At 43.0% G+C, this 21,439-nt stretch overlaps 1 protein-coding gene across 1 annotated transcript in view; it reads left to right on the forward strand.

Moving 5' to 3' along the window:
* Nucleotides 1-19,019, forward strand: part of LOC100494332 (vomeronasal type-2 receptor 26) — a 35,954-nt gene extending 16,935 nt beyond the window's left edge. The window contains exons 3-8 of the mRNA XM_031895181.1: nt 915-1,152; nt 2,483-2,774; nt 7,110-7,919; nt 8,997-9,224; nt 17,372-17,495; nt 18,112-19,019. Of these exons, the coding sequence (XP_031751041.1) occupies nt 915-1,152; nt 2,483-2,774; nt 7,110-7,919; nt 8,997-9,224; nt 17,372-17,495; nt 18,112-19,019 (2,600 nt within the window). The remainder of the gene's footprint in view (nt 1-914; nt 1,153-2,482; nt 2,775-7,109; nt 7,920-8,996; nt 9,225-17,371; nt 17,496-18,111) is intronic.
* The last annotated feature ends 2,420 nt before the right edge of the window (nt 19,020-21,439 follow it).

Genomic DNA, 21,439 nt, shown 5'->3' on the forward strand with positions numbered 1-21,439 from the left:
ACTGTTACTGGGGCAAATCCTCTCTCTGCTCTCTATAAAATGAGGGTTGGATGAGCCGGGCCCCTTACTCTGCTTTACACACACAGCTCAACCCTGGGGCCCCTGTGTCTCTCTGTGCCACTGACTGTTACTGGGGCAAATCCTCTCTCTGCTCTCTATAAAATGAGGGTTGGATGAGCCGGGCCCCTTACTCTGTTCTACACACACAGCCCAACCCTGGGGCCCCTGTGTCTCTCTGTGCCACTGACTGTTACTGGGGCAAATCCTCTCTCTGCTCTCTATAAAATGAGGGTTGGATGAGTCGGGCCCCTTACTCTGCTCTACACACACAGCCCAACCCTGGGGCCCCTGTGTCCCTCTGTGCCACTGACTGTTACTGGGGCAAATCCTCTCTCTGCTCTCTATAAAATGAGGGTTGGATGAGCCGGGCCCCTTACTCTGCTTTACACACACAGCTCAACCCTGGGGCCCCTGTGTCTCTCTGTGCCACTGACTGTTACTGGGGCAAATCCTCTCTCTGCTCTCTATAAAATGAGGGTTGGATGAGCCGGGCCCCTTACTCTGTTCTACACACACAGCCCAACCCTGGGGCCCCTGTGTCTCTCTGTGCCACTGACTGTTACTGGGGCAAATCCTCTCTCTGCTCTCTATAAAATGAGGGTTGGATGAGCCAGGCCCCTTACTCTGCTCTACACACACAGCCCAACCCTGGGGCCCCTGTGTCCCTCTGTGCCACTGACTGTTACTGGGGCAAATCCTCTCTCTGCTCTCTATAAAATGAGGGTTGGATGAGCCAGTCCATCATTCTGTTCTACACATGCAGCCTAATTCTGGACCCCATGTTGGACAACTACTGGCAAAACGCTCTGATCTACTTCTTTATATTAGTTACATTTGCCTTTCTGGAGGTGCAGTGGTGGAAGCCATGGCTTTCCTGGAGCTGATCTACCTGACAGCCCTGTATGTAACAACCTGCAGTTCGAAGGTTCAGACCAAGAAACCTGCCTGCCATCTGGAGATCATTAAAACATATGAGGAGTATGAATACATGAAAGAGGGAGATATAATGATTGCCGGGGTGTTAACTATAAATACCCTCATAGTTCCAATTAGCTATCCAATGGACTTTTATAACAGTATGTTGTGTGTTGGGTAAGTTCTTGTAGTGCTATGGCACGAGTTCAGACATTGCAGTAATGTGTCAAGGAAATAACACCCACACACAATACTATATATACTATATGATATTTATCCCTACTGGAATCAAGTTTAAGACAATTTACTGCAGAACCCTATTTATTATCAGTACCATAAACAAATTATTCTTTTGACTGCATAAATGATTTACTTGTCTTGTATGGATTACCTTCTTTCTGAAGCAGAAACTTTAATTGTACCGGATTGTGTTTGCTATCTGGTCTCTCTGTGCATCATATTTAATCGGTGACAAAGCCAATAATAAGGGACCTCATTGGTGGAGGGTTTATAAAGCCACAAGAAGAATGAAGGCACTGGCAATGCAGTAGCTTGGTCAAACCAAAAAGTATCTAAAAAGCAAACATAAAAGAAGGATGTGGTCACTGAATTTAATATGCCTGATAAATGTACTCCATAACATGAATTTCCCTTGCAATTAATTTTAGGGAATACATTTATCAAGCATGGTAGAGTCCCATCAAAGGGAAAGGAATTTCATAGGCCTTTGTTGTAAGAAGTAGGCATTTCACATTGTGGTACAATGAACCAAGGCAGAATTTATAGAACAGCTTCTTACAGAGAGGAGAGATTGTGGAGCACTGGAAGTCAGGCTCAGAGTATATCATAATCATATATTATAATAAAGACTTCTCCAGTGAATACTTGTACATCCCTATTCACACAGCATTAATAAAGCTGCCCCTATCTCAGTCACGTTCAGCATACATTGCCTGAGCTTCTCACTACAGCTCCAATAGGTCCTACTAACATTCTCCTGAATGCCCTAATCCCTAACTGGCACACAATCACCTGGGGTCCTAACCCCAAATACTCACTCCTTGTTGGGACAACAGACTGTCCTTGCTGGCTCACCTGGCTTTCTTTCACTCCTAATCTGATACCAATCTTCTAACTTCAGCTCTCACAAGATACAGCCTCCCACGTGGTGTGGCTCCGTAGTCTCTTGTGCTGTAAGGTAGGCTTTTTATGCTCTTGACCAAACAGAAAGTTTGTGGCACTGTGAATCCCCTAAGGGCCAACCTTAAAGGTACCACCTAATGGCTGCATCTACTTGCACATTGCCTAACTATTTACATTACAATATAATAGATATATTTCACCTCTTTACAAACTTGTCTTTTATGAAAGAAGCTAGAACAGTTTGAGACATACACCCAAAGCAAAGTGGCCACTTACACAGTATTATATAGGATTATAGATGAATATTATTTGAATAAGCTCAATTAAGAACTCAAGATTGATGAAAATCTTCTTATCTTTCCAGTGCTCTTGCAAAGAATTACAGACAATTTGTGGATTTTCTTTTTGCCATTGAGAACATTAACAAAGACCCAGTTCTATTACCCAACCTGACGCTGGGGTACCATATATACGACTCCTGTGGGGACCCCCGGAAGGCTGTGAGGAGCGTATTACAGATATTATCTGGTACCAGGGAGCCGGTTCCCAATTACTCCTGTGTGGGAAAGAGAAACATTGCTGGGTTTATTGGGGATCTTTCATCAGAGACAACTGTGCCCATAGCCCAGATTCTCAATGTGTATGGCTATGCACAGGTAGGAATATTGGTGGTAAATAGAATACTGCATTTTGCTTACAAACGATAACCCTTAAGGAGACCAAACAAAACAACCTGCACAAACCTTTTATTAGCTTCCCCCGTAAATGATAGAATAATTGTTTACAAACTGCCACAGCAATTCCTGCAAACAATAAAACACGGCAGGCATAATTTATTACATGTAGGGCTGGGTGCAAAGTACAAAAGAAGTAGTGCAACCGGCCTTAGTTTTTTCACTTTGCACCCTGCCCCGGCACAAAGACAAACTGGCATAAACTGCAATAAAACCAAACCTTTTCCCATAGAGCCAAATGCAATCCAACAAGAAAAACTTATCTCTCTGTTGAAAACTCTATTGCAATTTATGGGGGAAAAGTGAAGTAAGAAAAAATGTTTTCCCTAGAATTGAATCTTATTCATAAGTTTTCATGTGATAACCATACTATAATGCTATCTCATGGAACAGAATATGGCCCAAAGTCCTTTAACTCAGTCCACAAATACAGTCTCAAGTGCTCTTAAACACAGTAACTGTAAGAAGTAATTCTCACTCCAAAGTTGGCTTCTTAAGCTCTAATCTCCTGGCAAGTCCAGCACCTACAGACATGCAGTGTGACTTCCAGCCTCTTTAGACACTCCAGTGGGGTTTCCCTACAGGTGGTTGTCCCTCCAGTCTGGATTCCTCACAGGAGCTTTATCTCTCCCGGCACAGTGTCTGCCACAGCCCTGCCCCAGCATGTTCCAAAGACTGTTTCTGGTGGGACCTTCCAGCTCTTTGAGTCCCATGCAGCTCCCTGATCTCTGGAAACTTGTCTGCCCTGCTCCTGGCTTCCTCTGCCAGGATTATCATCTTAATTCACAAAATGTCTTAATGTCCTTAGTGCAGGGATCCCCAACCTTGTATACCCATGAGCCACATTCAATTGAAAAAAGTGTTGGGGAGCAACACAAGCATTACGAAAGGTTCTTGAGGTCCCAATAAGACCCAATAAGCTATAATTGGCTACTTAATAGCCCCTATATGGACTGGCAGCCTTCAGAAGGCTCTGTTTGGCATTATACTTGGTTTTTATGCAACCAAAAGTTGTCTCCCTACCAGAACTAACTACTTAGAGGCCCCTGGGAGCAACATCCAAGGGGGTGGTGAGCTACATGGTGCCCTCGAGCCACTGGTTGGGTAACACTGCCTTAGTGTATTGATAATGGGTGAGTGCGGAAGATCTCTTATCCTTGTCTGGACAAATTTTGTGGTCCGACCCTCGCTGCACCTATTTGTTAAATTTTGTCTGGAGGTGAGCACAACTCTCCTTTATGCTATGGCTCCCTTCAGAAGACACAGGCTTAGTGCCTGCTCCACTATAGGGGATCAATGCAGGAGGGTGGTAAATACAGGGGTCCAGCACTACATATCAATTACTAAGCCACTATCAACACAAGTTCACTCTCTCCACAAACACACCGTGCGACAGCGAGCTGACAATGTAAAACAGAATTCACTGGAAAAACTGCTAGAATGCCAGATTATATGCCGTTTGTTTATGTAAGTTCCATTTGAAGAAAAACGCTTAAAAAAATGACTTTTTTTTTTACGCCGGTTTTTACACTGCGAAGCCTGGAGATGTGTGGCAAATTTTGTTACCGTTTTTTACTCAGCATGATAAATAGGCCCCTTAGAAATGACAGCCGCACATAACAGGGTAGAAAAAGTTGCATGGGTTGGTGCATTACATTGCCTTAGGTTAGTGCCACAGGCCTTACTCAATACTACGGGAACCATAACATTTTCTAAACTCATTGTTCTGGGCAAGAGTTTTTACAAATCGGTCATGGGGTTGGATCTTCTTTACCAGGAATAAGAAGCAATTAAACAATTCTTTTTTCTTTTGTTAACATATTTATTACCAAAAGACCAACACTTTTTTTACTTGATGAAGTTGACCTATTAGCTGGCTGTAAGACTAAGTGACTATTACATAGTAACATAGTAACATAGTAAGTTGGGTTGAAAAAAGACATACGTCCATCAAGTTCAACCATAATGCCTATATATAACCTGCCTAACTACTAGTTGATCCAGAGGAAGGCAAAAAACCCCATCTGAAGCCTCTCTAATTTGCCTCAGAGGGGAAAAAATTCCTTCCTGACTCCAAGATGGCAATCGGACCAGTCCCTGTATCAACTTGTACTAAGAGCTATCTCCCATAACCGTGTATTCCCTCACTTGTACTGAGAGCTATCCCCCCTACCCCTGTATTCCCTCACTTGTACTGAGAGCTATCCCCCCTACCCCTGTATTCCCTCACTTGTACTGAGAGCTATCCCCCCTACCCCTGTATTCCCTCACTTGTACTGAGAGCTATCTCCCATAACCCCGTATTCCCTCACTTGCTAAGAATCCATCCAGCCCCTATATAAAGTTATATAATGTATCAGCCAGCACGACTGATTCGGGGAGGGGGGACCCCACAACCTCACAGCTCTCACTGTAACAAATCCTTTCCGAATGTTTAAATGGAACCTCCCTTCTTCTAAACGGAGTGGGTGCCCTCGTGCCCGTTGGAAGGACCTACTGGTAAATAAAACATTAGAAAGGTTATTATATGATCCCTTTATATATTTATACATAGTTATCATGTCACCTCTTAAGCGCCTCTTCTCCAGTGTAAACAGACCCAACTTGGCCAGTCTTTCTTCATAACTGAGACTTTCCATACCCTTTACCAGCTTAGTTGCCCTTCTCTGGACCCTCTCTAACTCAGTAATGTCCCGTTTGAGCACTGGAGACCAAAACTGAACAGCATATTCTAGATGGGGCCTTACCAGCGCTCTGTATGAGGGAAGAATAACCCCCTCCTCCCGTGAATCTATACCCCTTTTAATACAGCTCAAAACCTTGTTTGCCCTTGCAGCTGCTGCCTGGCATTGCTTGCTACAGCCAAGTTTATTATCTACAAGGACTCCAAGGTCCTTCTCCATTAGGGATTTGCCTAGTGCAGTCCCATTAAGGGTGTATGGGGCTTGCATATTTTTACATCCCAGGTGCATGACCTTACATTTATCCACATTAAATCTCATCTGCCACTTAGCTGCCCAGATTGCCAGTTGGCCAAGATCCTGCTGCAGGGATGTCACATCCTGGATAGAATTGACTGGTCTGCAGAGTTTTGTGTCATCTGCAAACACTGATACATTACTCATAATACCCTCCCCCAAGTCATTTATGAACAAATTAAACAAAAGTGGACCCAGTACAGAACCCTGAGGGACCCCACTGAGAACCTTATTCCAAGTAGAGAATGTGCCATTAACAACCACCCTCTGTACCCAATCCTGTAGCCAGTTTTCTATCCATGTGCAAATGACTTCACTAAGACCAATAGACCTTAGCTTAGAAAGCAGTCGTTTGTGGGGAACGGTATCAAATGCTTTGGCAAAATCCAAATAGATTATATCTACTGCATCCCCACTGTCCAGCTTCTTACTTACCTCATCATAAAAAGCAATTAAATTGGTCTGACATGACCTGTCCTTCATAAAGCCATGCTGATTACTGCTCATAATGCCATTCTCCACTACATAATTTTGAATGTGATCCCTTAACAAGCCTTCAAATAACTTGCCCACCACAGATGTCAAACTTACAGGCCTATAATTGCCAGGTTGAGATCTTACTCCCTTTTTAAATATGGGAATGACATTCGCCTTCTTCCAATCCCTAGGTACCATACCTGATGAAAGAGAGTCTGAGAATATCAGAAACAGGGGCCACTGCAATTCTGCCCCTAGCTCTCTCAGTACCCGAGGGTGTATTCCATCTGGCCCAGGTGCCTTGTTTACATTTATCGTGTGTAACCCTTTAAGCACCATATCCTGTGCCAACCACTGTGTAGTTGGAGCTGAGGCAACAGTGCAGCTATTGGGTGGGACTTGGCCCTCTGGCTCCCCCTACTGTATACACAGAAGAAAAGAACTGGTTAAGCACATCTGCCTTTTCTGTATCCGCTGTAACCATATTGTTATTATAACTCAATGGGGCCACACCCTCAACCTGCATCTTTTTACTATTAATATACTTAAAAAACTTTTTGGGGTTAGCCTTGGCCTCGGCCGCGATGCGCTCCTCATTTGCTATTGCTCACTAGAATGCCATAAGATTTAGAGCAACTATAATGATTTACCCATTACTAATATCAGGGCACACTACTCCTGTTACCCCTTTATCAGGGGCTGTCTTGTTTCCAGAGTGATCCATGATGTATCAATTCCCCTTTAAGTAATTTTGCTGATGTGTCTTCTTTTCTTCTTCTTCTGGTCTTTTTTTTCATGATAGATCAGTTACGGAGCTACAGACCCATCGCTCAGCGACAGACTCACCTTCCCGTACTTTTTCAGGATGGTACAAAGTGATCATGGTCATTATTTGGCTTTAAGCAAGTTACTGAAATATTTTAAATGGACGTGGATTGGAATTATTAGATTTAATGATAATAGTGGAGAAAAAGAACTTCAACTGCTGAGCAGCTATCTGTCGGTGGAAGGGATATGTGTTGAGTTCACTATAAAGATAAGCAATTATATTGAGAATATCGCTGTGTATAAAATGTATAGTGAGATCATCCAGAAATCCTCCACCAGTGTCATTATACTTTGTGGGACTCCTTCCGTCAATTTTGTTGGGACATTCAGAAACTTGACAGACGTGTTCCGTACAAAGACGTTGGTCATTTCTTCTACTGTAGCAGCTAATCACAATATTATAGATTATCATCTAGAACTATTCCACGGCAGTTTGGGATTTGTGCAACATGCAATATATTCTCTAGATAGTCCTCAAATGAGATCATTCATAGAAAGTCTCCATCCACTCAGAAACCCAGAAGACAAATTGCTGGAAGACATTTGGATGCAATACCATTTATGTTTGTCAGAAGATCCAAATAAAAATGATTTGTACGAAAGAGTTTATGCATTTAAGCTTCACAACTGTACAGGAAAAGACAATATTACAGATATTCTCAGGATCGACAGTAAACTGCATTTTCCCCATGTACATTTTGCCGTTCATATTATGTCTGGGGCACTTCATAAAATGCAAAATACCTCTGAAAAGAGCAAAACTGGGAATTATTATAAGTACAAGGTAAACCATTCCAGCATTTACATGTAATCATTCAGCAATGGGCAGTGTGTTGGAGAGGCGGCAACAGTGAGAGATATAGTGTAGAGAAAGAGAGGGGCACACAACAGAAAGAGTAGAAGACAAATTATATGCAAGCAAAGTAAAGTAAGAAAAGGTTCAACCCAACACATTCATGCTCACAGGCCAACAGACGTAAGAGTAGACAATTATGTAACAACTTTTATATCAGTGCTGTCCAACTGGTGGCCTTTGGGTCTACCTTGTGTGGCCCCAATCAAAGTCTGGCTACTGGGACTACTTACCTTGTGTAACCTTGAAAAGGTATCAGTACTAAGATTAACTCACACCTCAGATTTGGGCTGTAAGCCTCTGCATTGTCCACACCTGTAAGACCCTGAGACCATGAAGGTTTTCGTTCATCCAGGTCATAGTATATCTAGTATAAGTAAATCTAGAGCAACTGGACTTGCTGATAATCATTGAAGACTCTTCTTTACTCATCCGAGCAACTTCTTCAGTTCAACTGACTGGTATGGGAAGTCCTCAACATATGTACTCTTCCACTAATCCAATCACAATGGCGTCTTGTAACCCTTCAGAGAGGTGGCACTTAAAACTGACAGAGGTGTTACTGTGATAGGATTACCAAAGTGTCATGTCATAGAGACTTCATTTTAGTTTTTGGTGTGCTACCTCCATTAACGTGGATATGGTCTTTAAAAAATTTATTGTGATATCATGGGTGTGGTTTGAGGTGGGTGTGCTTTAAAAACAGGGAGTGGTCAGAAAAATTCCAGCTCTTGGTACCACAGAATTTAGACAGCACTATATTATATACAATTTAAAATAACCCCCCCCTCAAACATCAAAATACAGCTCACAGGATACACTCACAGACAGAGCCAAAAGCAAAATAATGGAGGGAAGAGTCAAACAAATAAATTGAATAGACACAGAACATAGAAAATTTTATTATAATGATACATTTATTTAACAAACAAATGAAAGCTTCTAAACTATCTTCAATTTCAGACACAAAGAGATTGCTATTGACTGACTCTATCTTTCCCTTAATAGCTGCATCACTATCTGAAAAACATTCAATACAAAACAATAAAGAATAAAACCAACATTTTTAACGAGAATGGAGAGTTAATCGGTGAATACTTGATATATAATTACATCATGGATCCGGGCGCACAAGTAATTGTGAATTATCTGGGATTGTTTAATCCCTGGGCATCGTCCAATCAGAAGCTAGAGATTGTATCCTCCGAAATACGCTGGAAAACCAACGACAGCAAGGTCAGAGACTAATTGAAAGGAGAAGGAAATGCAAAGAGTGAATTTTTTCATGGATTCACAGCAAAATTCTGCATTTCACCATTGGCTAATTTTTTTGTAAAAATTGCATCAAAAAAGATGCAGTCGTGTCAAAAAAAAGGTGCAGTACCAGCGTTTCACAATTTTTTCATTGCAAATTTTTCAACAGTTTCGCAAATCTTTCAGTGAAATGGGCAAGATTCACTCATCACTACTCTTACTGATGAGAATTTCTTACCTGAGACCCCAGGTTTGTGCTCCCATTGCCTGAAATCTGCTCTGAACTAGGGGACTAGTGCATCCCCATCTCCTTCCTCTTCCCGGATTCTCTCAGACCTTTACACATGCTTTAGAAAGGCATTATATTAACTAGCAATGAGTCTATGAAGATTCTCATTCATCCAGGTCATGATATACAGTATCTAGTAGAATTAAGTCTAAAACAACTGGACTTTTCTGAGTTTTTCTTGAAAACGTTTCACCACTCATCCGAGTGGCTTCTTCAGTTCAAATGACTGGTAGGGAATTCCCCGGTATTTAAACTCTTGATGGTAGTAGAGTCACAGACATCCAATCACAATGGTTCCATTGAACTTGTTCAGTTAGGTGTTAGCTGAAACTGACAGGTGTAAGAAGGTATGATCCAATCACAATGGTACCAAGATTCTCATTGATGAAGGTGTTAATCCTTCAAAGTACATGACTGGAAGTGTGAACTGTTGTGAAACTGCCGGGGTAAGGATGTAGGTGAAGGTGAAGGTCTACAGCATAGACCTTCATCAAAACCAAATCAAACACCAACAGAAAGACCAGACCTACAAACAGAAGGGAGGAACACAGCAGGCGAAACAACATAGTCATTCCATATGTTGCTGGAACATCAGAAAAACTTAGGAGAATTTTCAACAAACATCGCATTCCTGTGTTTTTCAAACCCAGCAACACCCTGAGACAGAAGCTGGTGCACCCGAAAGACCCAACACCCAAGCACATGAAAAGTAATGTGGTCTATGCTGTCCAGTGTAGTGAAGAGTGCTCAGACTTATACATTGGGGAGACAAAACAACCTCTCTGTAAGAGAATGGCCCAACATAGGCGGGCAAACTCCTCAGGACAAGACTCAGCGGTCTATCTACACCTCAAAGAAAAAGGTCACTCTTTTGAGGACAGTAACGTGCATATTTTGGACCGAGAGGACAGATGGTTTGAAAGAGGTGTGAAAGAGGCCATTTATGCCAACCTGGAAAAACCATCCCTGAACAGAGGAGGGGGCCTGAGACACCGCTTGTCACCAACATACAATGGCGCGTTGACATCCTTACCCCGGCAGTTTCACAACAGTTCACACTTCCAGTCATGTACTTTGAAGGATTAACACCTTCATCAATGAGAATCTTGGTACCATTGTGATTGGATCATACCTTCTTACACCTGTCAGTTTCAGCTAACACCTAACTGAACAAGTTCAATGGAACCATTGTGATTGGATGTCTGTGACTCTACTACCATCAAGAGTTTAAATACCGGGGAATTCCCTACCAGTCATTTGAACTGAAGAAGCCACTCGGATGAGTGGTGAAACGTTTTCAAGAAAAACTCAGAAAAGTCCAGTTGTTTTAGACTTAATTCTACTAGAAACTAGCAATGAGCAAATCTGTTTCATTTCACATCAACGAAAACATTTGCGAAACACATTAAAGTTCATAGGCAACTTTTTTTACGCACAACAATTTCAATGCACACAACATTTTTATGTGCTTATATGCTGTGTAATATGGATACAGTGGGTACTTCACTTGTTGATAGGATGGAAACATGTTGTTATGGTGAAACATAATTTATTATAGAGAGTGAATAATGAAATAAACAGATACAAAAGTCCTTAAGTCAGGCAGGAATCAGGCTGGAACACGGGCAGGAGTAAGGCAGGAACACGGGCAGTGTGTCAAAATATATCCGCGCTATAGTGAACAAATTCTGAATAATTTTATTTAAATACTAAAAATCACTCAGTGATCACTGTGCAGCCATCCTCCAACTAATCCCCAGTGTTACAGAACCATAAATCACCACAGAGTTGGCGCTCATAAAACACTCATATGTATTAAATAAATCTATCAATTTTTATTAAAAATATACAATAAATCAGTGTATCAAAAATCAGAAAAGTGCATAAAAAACATTAATTCATTTCTATATAAATTTACACATTAGTTAAAAAGATAATGGGATTGTAAACATTGAAATAAATTAACAATATCTACAGAAATTCATTAGTTAATCCATTTGTATAGAAATTCATTAATCAATGTAAATCTATAGATTTACATTGATTAATGAATTTCTATACAAATGGATTAACTAATGAATTTCTGTAGATATTGTTAATTTATTTCAATGTTTACAATCCCATTATCTTTTTAACTAATGTGTAAATTTATATAGAAATGAATTAATGTTTTTTATGCACTTTTCTGATTTTTGATACACTGATTTATTGTATATTTTTAATAAAAATTGATAGATTTATTTAATACATATGAGTGTTTTATGAGCGCCAACTCTGTGGTGATTTAAGGAACACGGGCAGGAACATGGGCAGGAATCAGGATGGGACCAGGCAGGAACATGGGCAGGAGTCAGGCAGGAACCAGGCAGGAACACAGGCAGGAGTCAGGCAGGAATCAGGCAGGAACACGGGTAGGAGTCAGGCAGGAACATGAGCAGGAACATGGGCAAGACTGAGGCAGGAACCAGGCAGGAACACGGGCAGGAGTCAGGCAGGAACCAGGCAGGAACACGGGCAGGAGTCAGGCAGGAATCAGGCAGGAACACAGGCAGGAACATGGGCAGGAGTCAGGCAGGAACCAGGCAGGAACATGGGTAGGAGTCAGGCAGAAACACAGGCAGGAGTCAGGCAGGAACACGGGCAGGATTCAGACAGGAACCAGGCAGGAACACGGGTAGGAGTCAGGCAGGAACATGAGCAGGAACATGGGCAAGACTGAGGCAGGAACCAGGCAGGAACACGGGCAGGAGTCAGGCAGGAACCAGGCAGGAACACGGGCAGGAGTCAGGCAGGAATCAGGCAGGAACACGGGTAGGAGTCAGGCAGGAACATGAGCAGGAACATGGGCAAGACTGAGGCAGGAACCAGGCAGGAACACGGGCAGGAGTCAGGCAGGAACCAGGCAGGAACACGGGCAGGAGTCAGGCAGGAATCAGGCAGGAACACAGGCAGGAACACGGGCAGGAGTCAGGCAGGAACCAGGCAGGAACATGGGTAGGAGTCAGGCAGAAACACAGGCAGGAGTCAGGCAGGAACACGGGCAGGATTCAGACAGGAACCAGGCAGGAACACGGGTAGGAGTCAGGCAGGAACCAGGCAGGAACACGGGCAGGACTTAGGCAGGAACATGGGCAGAAGTAAGGCAGGAACCAGGCAGGAACATGGACAGGAGTAAGGCAGGAACCAGGCAGGAATATGGACAGGAATCAGGCAGGAACAAGGCAGGAACACGGGTAGGAGTCAGGCAGAAACACGGGCAGGAGTCAGGCAGGAACCTGGCAGGAACACGGGCAGGAATCAAGCAGGAACCAGGCAGGAACACGGGTAGGAATCAGGCAGGAACATGGGAAGGACTTAGGCAGGAAACCCGACCAGGAGTCAGGCAGGAACAGGGGCAGGACTTAGGCAGTAACATGGGCACGAATCAGGCAGGAACAAGGCAGGAACACGGGCAGAAGTGAGGCAGGAACCAGGCAGGAACACAGGTAGGAGTCAGGCAGGAGTAAGGCAGGAACACGGGCAGGAATCCGGCAGGAATCAGGCAGGAACACGGGTAGGAGTCAGGCAGGAACACGGGCAGGAACACGGGCAGGAATCCGGCAGGAATCAGGCAGGAACACAGGTAGGAGTCAGGCAGGAATCAGGCAGAAACACGGGCAGGAATCAGGCAGGAACAAGGCAGGAACACGGGCAGGAGTCAGGAAGGAAGCAGGCAGGAACACGGGCAGGAATCAGGCAGGAATAAGGCAGGAACCAGGCAGGAACACGGGTAGAAGTAAGGTAGGAAACAGGCAGGAACACGGGCAGGAATCAGGCAGGAACACGGGCAGGAATCAGGCAGGAACACGCGTAGGAGTCAGGCAGGAACACAGGTAGGAGTCGGGCAGGAATGAGGCAGGAACACGGGTTGGAGTCACGAAGGAACCAGGCAGGAACACGGGCAGGAATCAGGCAGGAACCAGGCAGGAACACAGGTAGGAGTCAGGCAGGAACCAGGCAGGAACAAGGGCAGGAGTAAGGCAGGAACACGAGCAGGAATCAGGCAGGAACACAGGCAAGACTCGGGAAGGAATCAGGCAGGAACACGGGCAAGACTCGGGGAGGAATCAGGCAGGAACACAGGCAAGACTCGGGGAGGAATCAGGCAGGAACACGGGCAGGAAATGGGTGGGAACCAGGCAGGTACAGACTCTGGATCAAGCTATAAGGCTTTAATGATCAAGCAATCAGGGGCAGCTTGTAACAGGCTTATAAAGCCCATTAAATGCCAGATTACAAACACCTGGGCTTACTGAGGGAGGAGGAGGTGAGCATGAAGAAATACTAACTGAACAGTATTTAACAATATGTGTAGGACTCAATCCCCAAGGTCTCCAGTGGCTCAACAAGGTAATGTACGACCATTTTTCCATACAGCCCAGAGTTCGAGCACAGGCAGGTCCTGATAATAGGAATCTTTTGCACAAACTTTTTTGTCCTGGCAAATTTTTTTTCTCAGGGAATTTTTGCCGCAGCTTTGTAAAACAATTCCCCAGTGGTGAAACCCGGAATTTCACTGCTCATCACTAATATTAACCTCTCATTTTTAATATTTGAATTCCCCATTGCATCAGTTTTGTATCTGCTGTCAAAATCCATAATATTATTGATAAGCCTATGGGAATATCAGCTGAAGTGGGGCCTGGTTTAGTAGCGCATAGAGGGAAAAGTACGATACGCATGCCAAATGGACAGAAGTATGAAAAAAAGGCAACGGAAATGATTTATACAAGTCTTGGGTTTCTATGTAACAGTAATGATGAATCTCACTCACTCATTTGGAAAAGATTTGGTAGAATCACAATTTTAAAATAGGTATCATTATGGGGTCCATTTATGTTTGTATTTTTTCCCGCAATTCATATTTTTTTGCTCTAAAAACACATTTTTTCATTTACAAAAATGCACATTTTCCACCATTTATTATGTGTCAAAACACATAATAACTCAAATGGGAAAATGTCCCATCTACAAGCTGTTGAGATCATGTAGAATTCAATGGGGGGGTGGGGCTATTAATTCAAGTAAAAATTCTTTTGATTTGAGGTATTTGGGTTTTTTCTTCCTGTTTCTCTTTTTTTAGTGTGGGTTTTAATAAACAAGTAGATATTTGTGCTTTTTTAAAAAGTGAGTTTAATCATGGTAGAAAACAATCTTACAAAATTACAAAATTAAATATACAGAAAAATACATAATACATGGCATATATACAGTACCATTAGTGATAAGCAAATCTGACGCATTTTGTTTCACCAAAAAATTTGCGAAACACTGAAAATTTGTGAATACATTGAAGTGGACATTTTTTTAGTAGCGAAACCTGGTAAAAAAAAATTTGATCATCTCTAAATATAATAAAAAATTCAGCAAAAAGGAAGTCTCTGCCACATAGAGGTATAATGTATGTATGTATGTATGTATGTATGTATTTATAACTTTATTTATAAAGCACCACAAGGGTAGGCAGCGCTGTACAGTCTTACAATATACAAAATTACACTCAGGGAGGGCAAGTGTTATAATAAATACAATAAATAAATATAAATACACAGGGAATACGTGCCATGTGGTATGAGACACAGTAGGAAGAAGGTCCCTGCCCCGTAGAGCTTACAATCTGAGTGGGTGGGTAACATACAGACACAAATTGGAAGGTAAGAGTGCACCAGGTATGGGCATTTGCCCTTAAAGAACAGGAAGTAGGGGCAGGGCTTCACTCTGCACAAGGAAGCAATGAAAAATAATACCTTCTGACTGAGGAACCAGGTCAGAGAGAATGCTAGGACAAAGGTAGGTAATTCTGGAGGCTGTTTAGAGTAATTCTACTCATAGAAAAAAAAGGTTTACTTTTACTAATTCTTTAAGTGCAGGACTAGGCAAAATAATGTTTTAGGGCTCCAGAAGGTAACAGTCTGAGTTTTATTTTAAAGACAGTGGGTGAGTGTTCCCTACGGAGGGATTCAGGGATAGAGTTCCAGAGGGAAGGGGCAGCAAAATAGATGGGGTTAAGCCGAGAGAGCGCAGTGGGTGTGGATGGTGTAAAGAGACGGAAGCTCTGAGAGGAGCGGAGGAGACGACCAGGAACATGTAGGGAGACCAGTGAGGGAATGTAGTGAGGAGCAGGGAGACCAGTGAGGGAATGGAGGGAGGAGCAGGGAGACCAGTGAGGGAATGTAGGGAGGGGCAGGGAGACCAGTGAGGGAATGTAGTGAGGAGCAGGGAGACCAGTGAGGGAATGTAGTGAGGAGCATGGAGACCAGTGAGGGAATGGAGTGAGGGGCAGGGAGACCAGTGAGGGAATGTAGTGAGGAGCAGGGAGACCAGTGAGGGAATGTAGTTAGGAGCATGGAGACCAGAGAGGGAATGGAGTGAGGAGCAGGGAGACCAGTGAGGGAATGTAGTGAGGAGCATGGAGACCAGTGAGGGAATGTAGTGAGGAGCAGGGAGACCAGTGAGGGAATGTAGTGAGGAGCATGGAGACCAGTGAGGGAATGGAGTGAGGAGCAGGGAGACCAGTGAGGGAATGTAGTGAGGAGCATGGAGACCAGTGAGGGAATGGAGTGAGGAGCAGGGAGACCAGTGAGGGAATGTAGTTAGGAGCATGGAGACCAGTGAGGGAATGGAGTGAGGAGCAGGGAGACCAGTGAGGTAATGTAGTGAGGAGCAGGGAGACCAGTGAGGGAATGTAGTGAGGAGCAGGGAGACCAGTGAGGGAATGTAGTGAGGAGCATGGAGACCAGTGAGGGAATGTAGTGAGGGGCAGGGAGACCAGTGAGGGAATGTAGTGAGGGGCAGGGAGACCAGTGAGGGAATGGAGTGAGGAGCAGGGAGACCAGTGAGGGAATGTAGTGAGGAGCATGGAGACCAGTGAGGGAATGTAGTGAGGAGCAGGGAGACCAGTGAGGGAATGTAGTGAGGAGCAGGGAGACCAGTGAGGGAATGGAGTGAGGAGCAGGGAGACCAGTGAGGGAATGTAGTGAGGAGCATGGAGACCAGTGAGGGAATGTAGTTAGAAGCATGGAGACCAGTGAGGGAATGTAGTGAGGAGCAGGGAGACCAGTGAGGGAATGTAGTGAGGAGCAGGGAGACCAGTGAGGGAATGTACACATGCAAAGTAACTGGGCCACTGGCCCATAAGTGCCAAGATGAAATCATATGTCACGTTCTTAATGAAGAACCCAACATTAGAAATCAGATGTAACCGGAATACAAAAAAGCGAGTTGAGATATTCAGGAATGTATGGAGATGCAAGTAAGAGATGTAGGTTGGGGCACAATGTTTGGAAGTTAAGAGGACTATAATGATCAAATATAGAGATGAGCGAATCTGTCCGAAACGGCGGAAAATCTGTGAAACACATTAGTAGCACAACTTTTTTTTTTGCCCTGGTGTTTTTTTTGTTGCTAGTGTCTTACTTTTGACCCAACATTGCCCATTTTTGAAGCAATGACACCTAAGTTGACATGACTGTGCAGGATCCAGCATTTTTATTGGCGCCCGATGAATTTTCCCACGGTGAATTTTAACAGAAGTTTTGTGAAACAATTCACCAATGGTGAATTGCGGAGATTCGCTGCGAATCCATGCCTGGCGATAAAATACGCTCATCACTAATCAACTACAATCACACAATATCCTTTCAATGATAGGCTGCAACATACAGTTTCATATCCTAGCAAATAAGAACTTCACTGATCCAGTCGGTATTTATATTTTCAAAAGGCCATTACAAAATTATAAAAAATATATATTTTATTAGAAGACAAAAACACCAATAAGTCTTTTCATTTTCTGTTTTAGATCCCAAGAGCTCAGTGCTCAGATAACTGCCCCCCTGGATTCAGAAAGGTCCCAAATCCTGGAGCCCAGACCTGCTGCTATGACTGTGTCCCATGTCCAACTGGAGACATTTCTACCACAACTGGTATAATGGAATGACTGAGATAGATCATGTTCAGTGGCCAATTACCATCAAATGATATGCCTTACCCCCTTGGTGCAACGCCAATATGTAGAATTTTATATGTTTTTTTATTTTACTATTTGTTTATTTTTTTTTTGCAGAGCTTTTTTGAGCAGTTTAGATAGCAGTACATCATTCATACACAAAGCTCATCTTCTGTTATAAGTTTTAATGAAAACAATGTAAAACCACAACAGAGAAAAGATACACAGGGTTATTTACATCGGGAAGCGCAGTGAGCTACATTTTTTTCACATAATGTGGTGGTTTCCCCAGAACTCCTGCATTGTTGTGCTCCCCGGGGAGTGTTGCGCCTGATACAATTGGGGCCAATGCATTAGGAATAGCCAAATGGCCTTTATATTCTCATTTCCAGTGTATGCTGTGAGGGTGAAGGGGGCATACAATTGACACAGGGTACGGAAGGAACCCCAGATCTACTGTTGCTCCAGAGGTAACCGTAGGAAATTAATTGCACCATCTGAATACTCTGTCTGTACAACTTTATAAACATTTTCATAGAGGAATCATGTCTTGATGTCTCCTTGTTAGTTGTTATGTTACTATATCTTTTCAGACAGTGAAAAATGCACCCGATGCCCAGACATGGAATGGCCCAATGAGAACAAGAATCAATGTATCATCAGAAACGAAGAGTTTCTCTCGTACAATAATGATATGATTTCTGTATTTTTTTCATCAATTTCAGTCCTGTTTTTTCTTACAACTCTACTAATATTAGGCGTCTTCATAACATTCCGGAACTCCCCCATAGTGAGAGCCAACAACCGGAGCCTGAGCTTCCTCCTCCTTGTCTCCATCAAGCTGAGCTTCCTCAGTGTGTTTCTGTTCCTCGGTCGCCCTGTGGATATAACCTGCATGCTGCGCATCATCACTTTTGGAATCACCTTCTCCATAGCTGTCTCTTCTCTCCTGGCCAAGACTATCATGGTTTGTGTTGCTTTCAAAGCCACCAAGCCAGGGAGCTCATGGAGAAAATGGCTGGGAGTCAAACTGTCCAATTCTGTAGTCTTGTTCTGCTCATCCATTCAAATAATCATCTGCATGACTTGGTTGGCCATTTCTCCTCCCTTTCAGGAACTGGACATTCACACTTCCCCTGGAACCATCATCATTCAGTGCAATGAGGGCTCAGCTATTGGCTTTTACTCAGTTATTGGGTATATGGGGCTTCTGGCAGCTGTTAGTTTTGTTTTAGCATTTTTAGCTCGGAGCTTACCGGACAGTTTTAATGAGGCCAAGTACATCACTTTCAGCATGCTGCTCTTCTGCAGTGTTTGGATCACAATGATCCCGGCCTATCTGAGCACCAAAGGCAAAAACACTGTGTGTGTGGAGATATTTGCCATACTCACCTCAAGCGCGGGGCTTTTAGCCTCTATATTTCTGCCCAAATGTTACATTATTTTATTAAAATGTCAAATGAACACAAAATCACATTTACTTGGAAATAAGAAGTACTAGTGCTGAAAAAAACTGTAATATTAAAAACATTCTAGACATTATAAAAAAAATTCTTATTCTTATAAATCTATTATGAAATCTATTTTAGAAGAAAGTATTCTGTCGCTGCTTACAAAACATGACTGTACATATGAATCAGCCTTAAGAAAAATGTCATGATTATAAATGTTCATATCTTAATTCAAATTGCCCCATTTGCAGACATGATCCATTGGGAGGAGCCTTTGGTACAGAGATCCCACCCCCACATGGGAGAGAATATGGGAGAATTGCTTTGTGCTTCCATCAATGGAAAACAAGTGTTTGAAAATAAGAGTCAAGCATGTGATGGAACTTGGGTAAAGGACTTTTATTAGTAACAAACGAGCACAGATGTATTTCTATTTCATAGTAATTTATGTACATGATCAATGTACCAATATTGACTTCTTTGTTTTTATATAACGCATTTTTTTGTCATATCACAGCCCTTTGGGGAAAGTTGTAAGTTTGGAAATAAATAATAAAAATCCTTGAAAAATTTGCCACATTGGCTCTCTTTAAAGGTATTCTGTCACAGGAAAACATGTTTTTTTTTAACCCATTAGTTAATAGTATTCCTCCAACAGCAGAATCCTGCATAGAAATCTGTTTTTAAAAACAGACATATTCTTACTTTCCCAGGTGCCCACAACCATGTGACTTGTGTGATATCCTTATTGGAGAAGGATCTGGGGGTTTTTGTTGATAACAAGTTGTCTAATTCCAGACAGTGTCATTCTGTGGCTACTAAAGCAAATAAAGTGCTGTCTTGTAAGGTAAGGTATGAGTATGGGGGGCAGTAACAGTGAGTATGGGGGCAGTAACAGTGAGTATGGGGGCAGTTTTGGGCTCCAGTCCTTAAGAAGGATATTAATGAGCTGTGGAGAGTGCAGAGACTGCAACTAAACTGGAGATCTAAATTGAGCTCGCTAGGAGTTTATCAGTTCAGATCTCCAGGGGGTAAAGTAATGGTATTGGTTCCCAGTACAGTCCATCCATCTCGCAAAACAGCTAATTTCTGCACACACATGCGCATCAGTTCACAGCGCCTTTTAAGTCACTTAACTGGAAGTTATACTGGGATTCCAGCGAAACGCGTTGGTAAATCCAGCCCTCCAGTGGGAACTAAATACCAGCTGCACAGGGAATAGGCCATGCTAATACAGGCAAAGCTAATGTAGGCCAAGCTAATATAGGCCAAGCTAATACAGGCCAAGCTAATACAGGCTAAAATAAAACAGGCTAAGATAATACAGGCTAAAATAAGACAGGCCAAGCTAATACAGGCCAAGCTAATATAGGCCATGCTAATACAGGCCAAGCTAATACAGGCCATGCTAATACAGGCCAAGCTAATACAGGCCAAGCTAATACAGGCCAAGCTAATACAGGCCAAGCTAATATAGGCCATGCTAATACAGGCCAAACTAATATAGGCCATGCTAATACAGGCCAAGCTAATATAGGCCATGCTAATACAGGCCAAACTAATATAGGCCATGCTAATACAGGCCAAGCTAATACAGGCCAAGCTAATACAGGCCAAGCTAATACAGGCCATGCTAATATAGGCCATGCTAATACAGGCCAAGCTAATACAGGCCATGCTAATACAGGCCAAGCTAATACAGGCCAAGCTAATACAGGCCAAGCTAATACAGGCCAAGCTAATACAGGCCAAGCTAATACAGGCCAAGCTAATATAGGCCATGCTAATACAGGCCAAACTAATATAGGCCATGCTAATACAGGCCAAGCTAATGTAGGCCAAGTTAATGTAGGCCAAGCTAATATAGGCCAAGCTAATACAGGCCAAGCTAATACAGGCCATGCTAATACAGGCCAAGCTAATACAGGCCAAGCTAATACAGGCCAAACTAATACAGGCTAAGATAATACAGGCTAAAATAATACAGGCTAAGATAATACAGGCTAAGATAAGATAGGCCAAGCTAATACAGGCCAAGCTAATACAGGCCAAGCTAATGTAGGCCAAGCTAATGTAGGCCAAGCTAATATAGGCCAAGCTAATACAGGCCAAGCTAATACAGGCTAAAATAATACAGGCTAAGATAATACAGGCTAAAATAAGACAGGCCAAGCTAATACAGGCCAAGCTATTATAGGCCATGCTAATATAGGCCAAACTAATACAGGCCAAGCTAATATAGGCCATGCTAATACAGGCCAAGCTAATACAGGCCAAGCTAATACAGGCCATGCTAATACAGGCCAAGCTAATACAGGCCATGCTAATACAGGCCAAGCTAATATAGGCCAAGCTAATACAGGCCAAGCTAATACAGGCCATGCTAATACAGGCCAAACTAATACAGGCCATGCTAATACAGGCCAAGCTAATACAGGCCAAGGTAATACAGGCCAAGCTAATATAGGCC

Source organism: Xenopus tropicalis, chromosome 1 (genome assembly GCF_000004195.4).
Source record: "Xenopus tropicalis strain Nigerian chromosome 1, UCB_Xtro_10.0, whole genome shotgun sequence".
Classification (NCBI taxonomy): Eukaryota; Metazoa; Chordata; class Amphibia; order Anura; family Pipidae; genus Xenopus; species Xenopus tropicalis.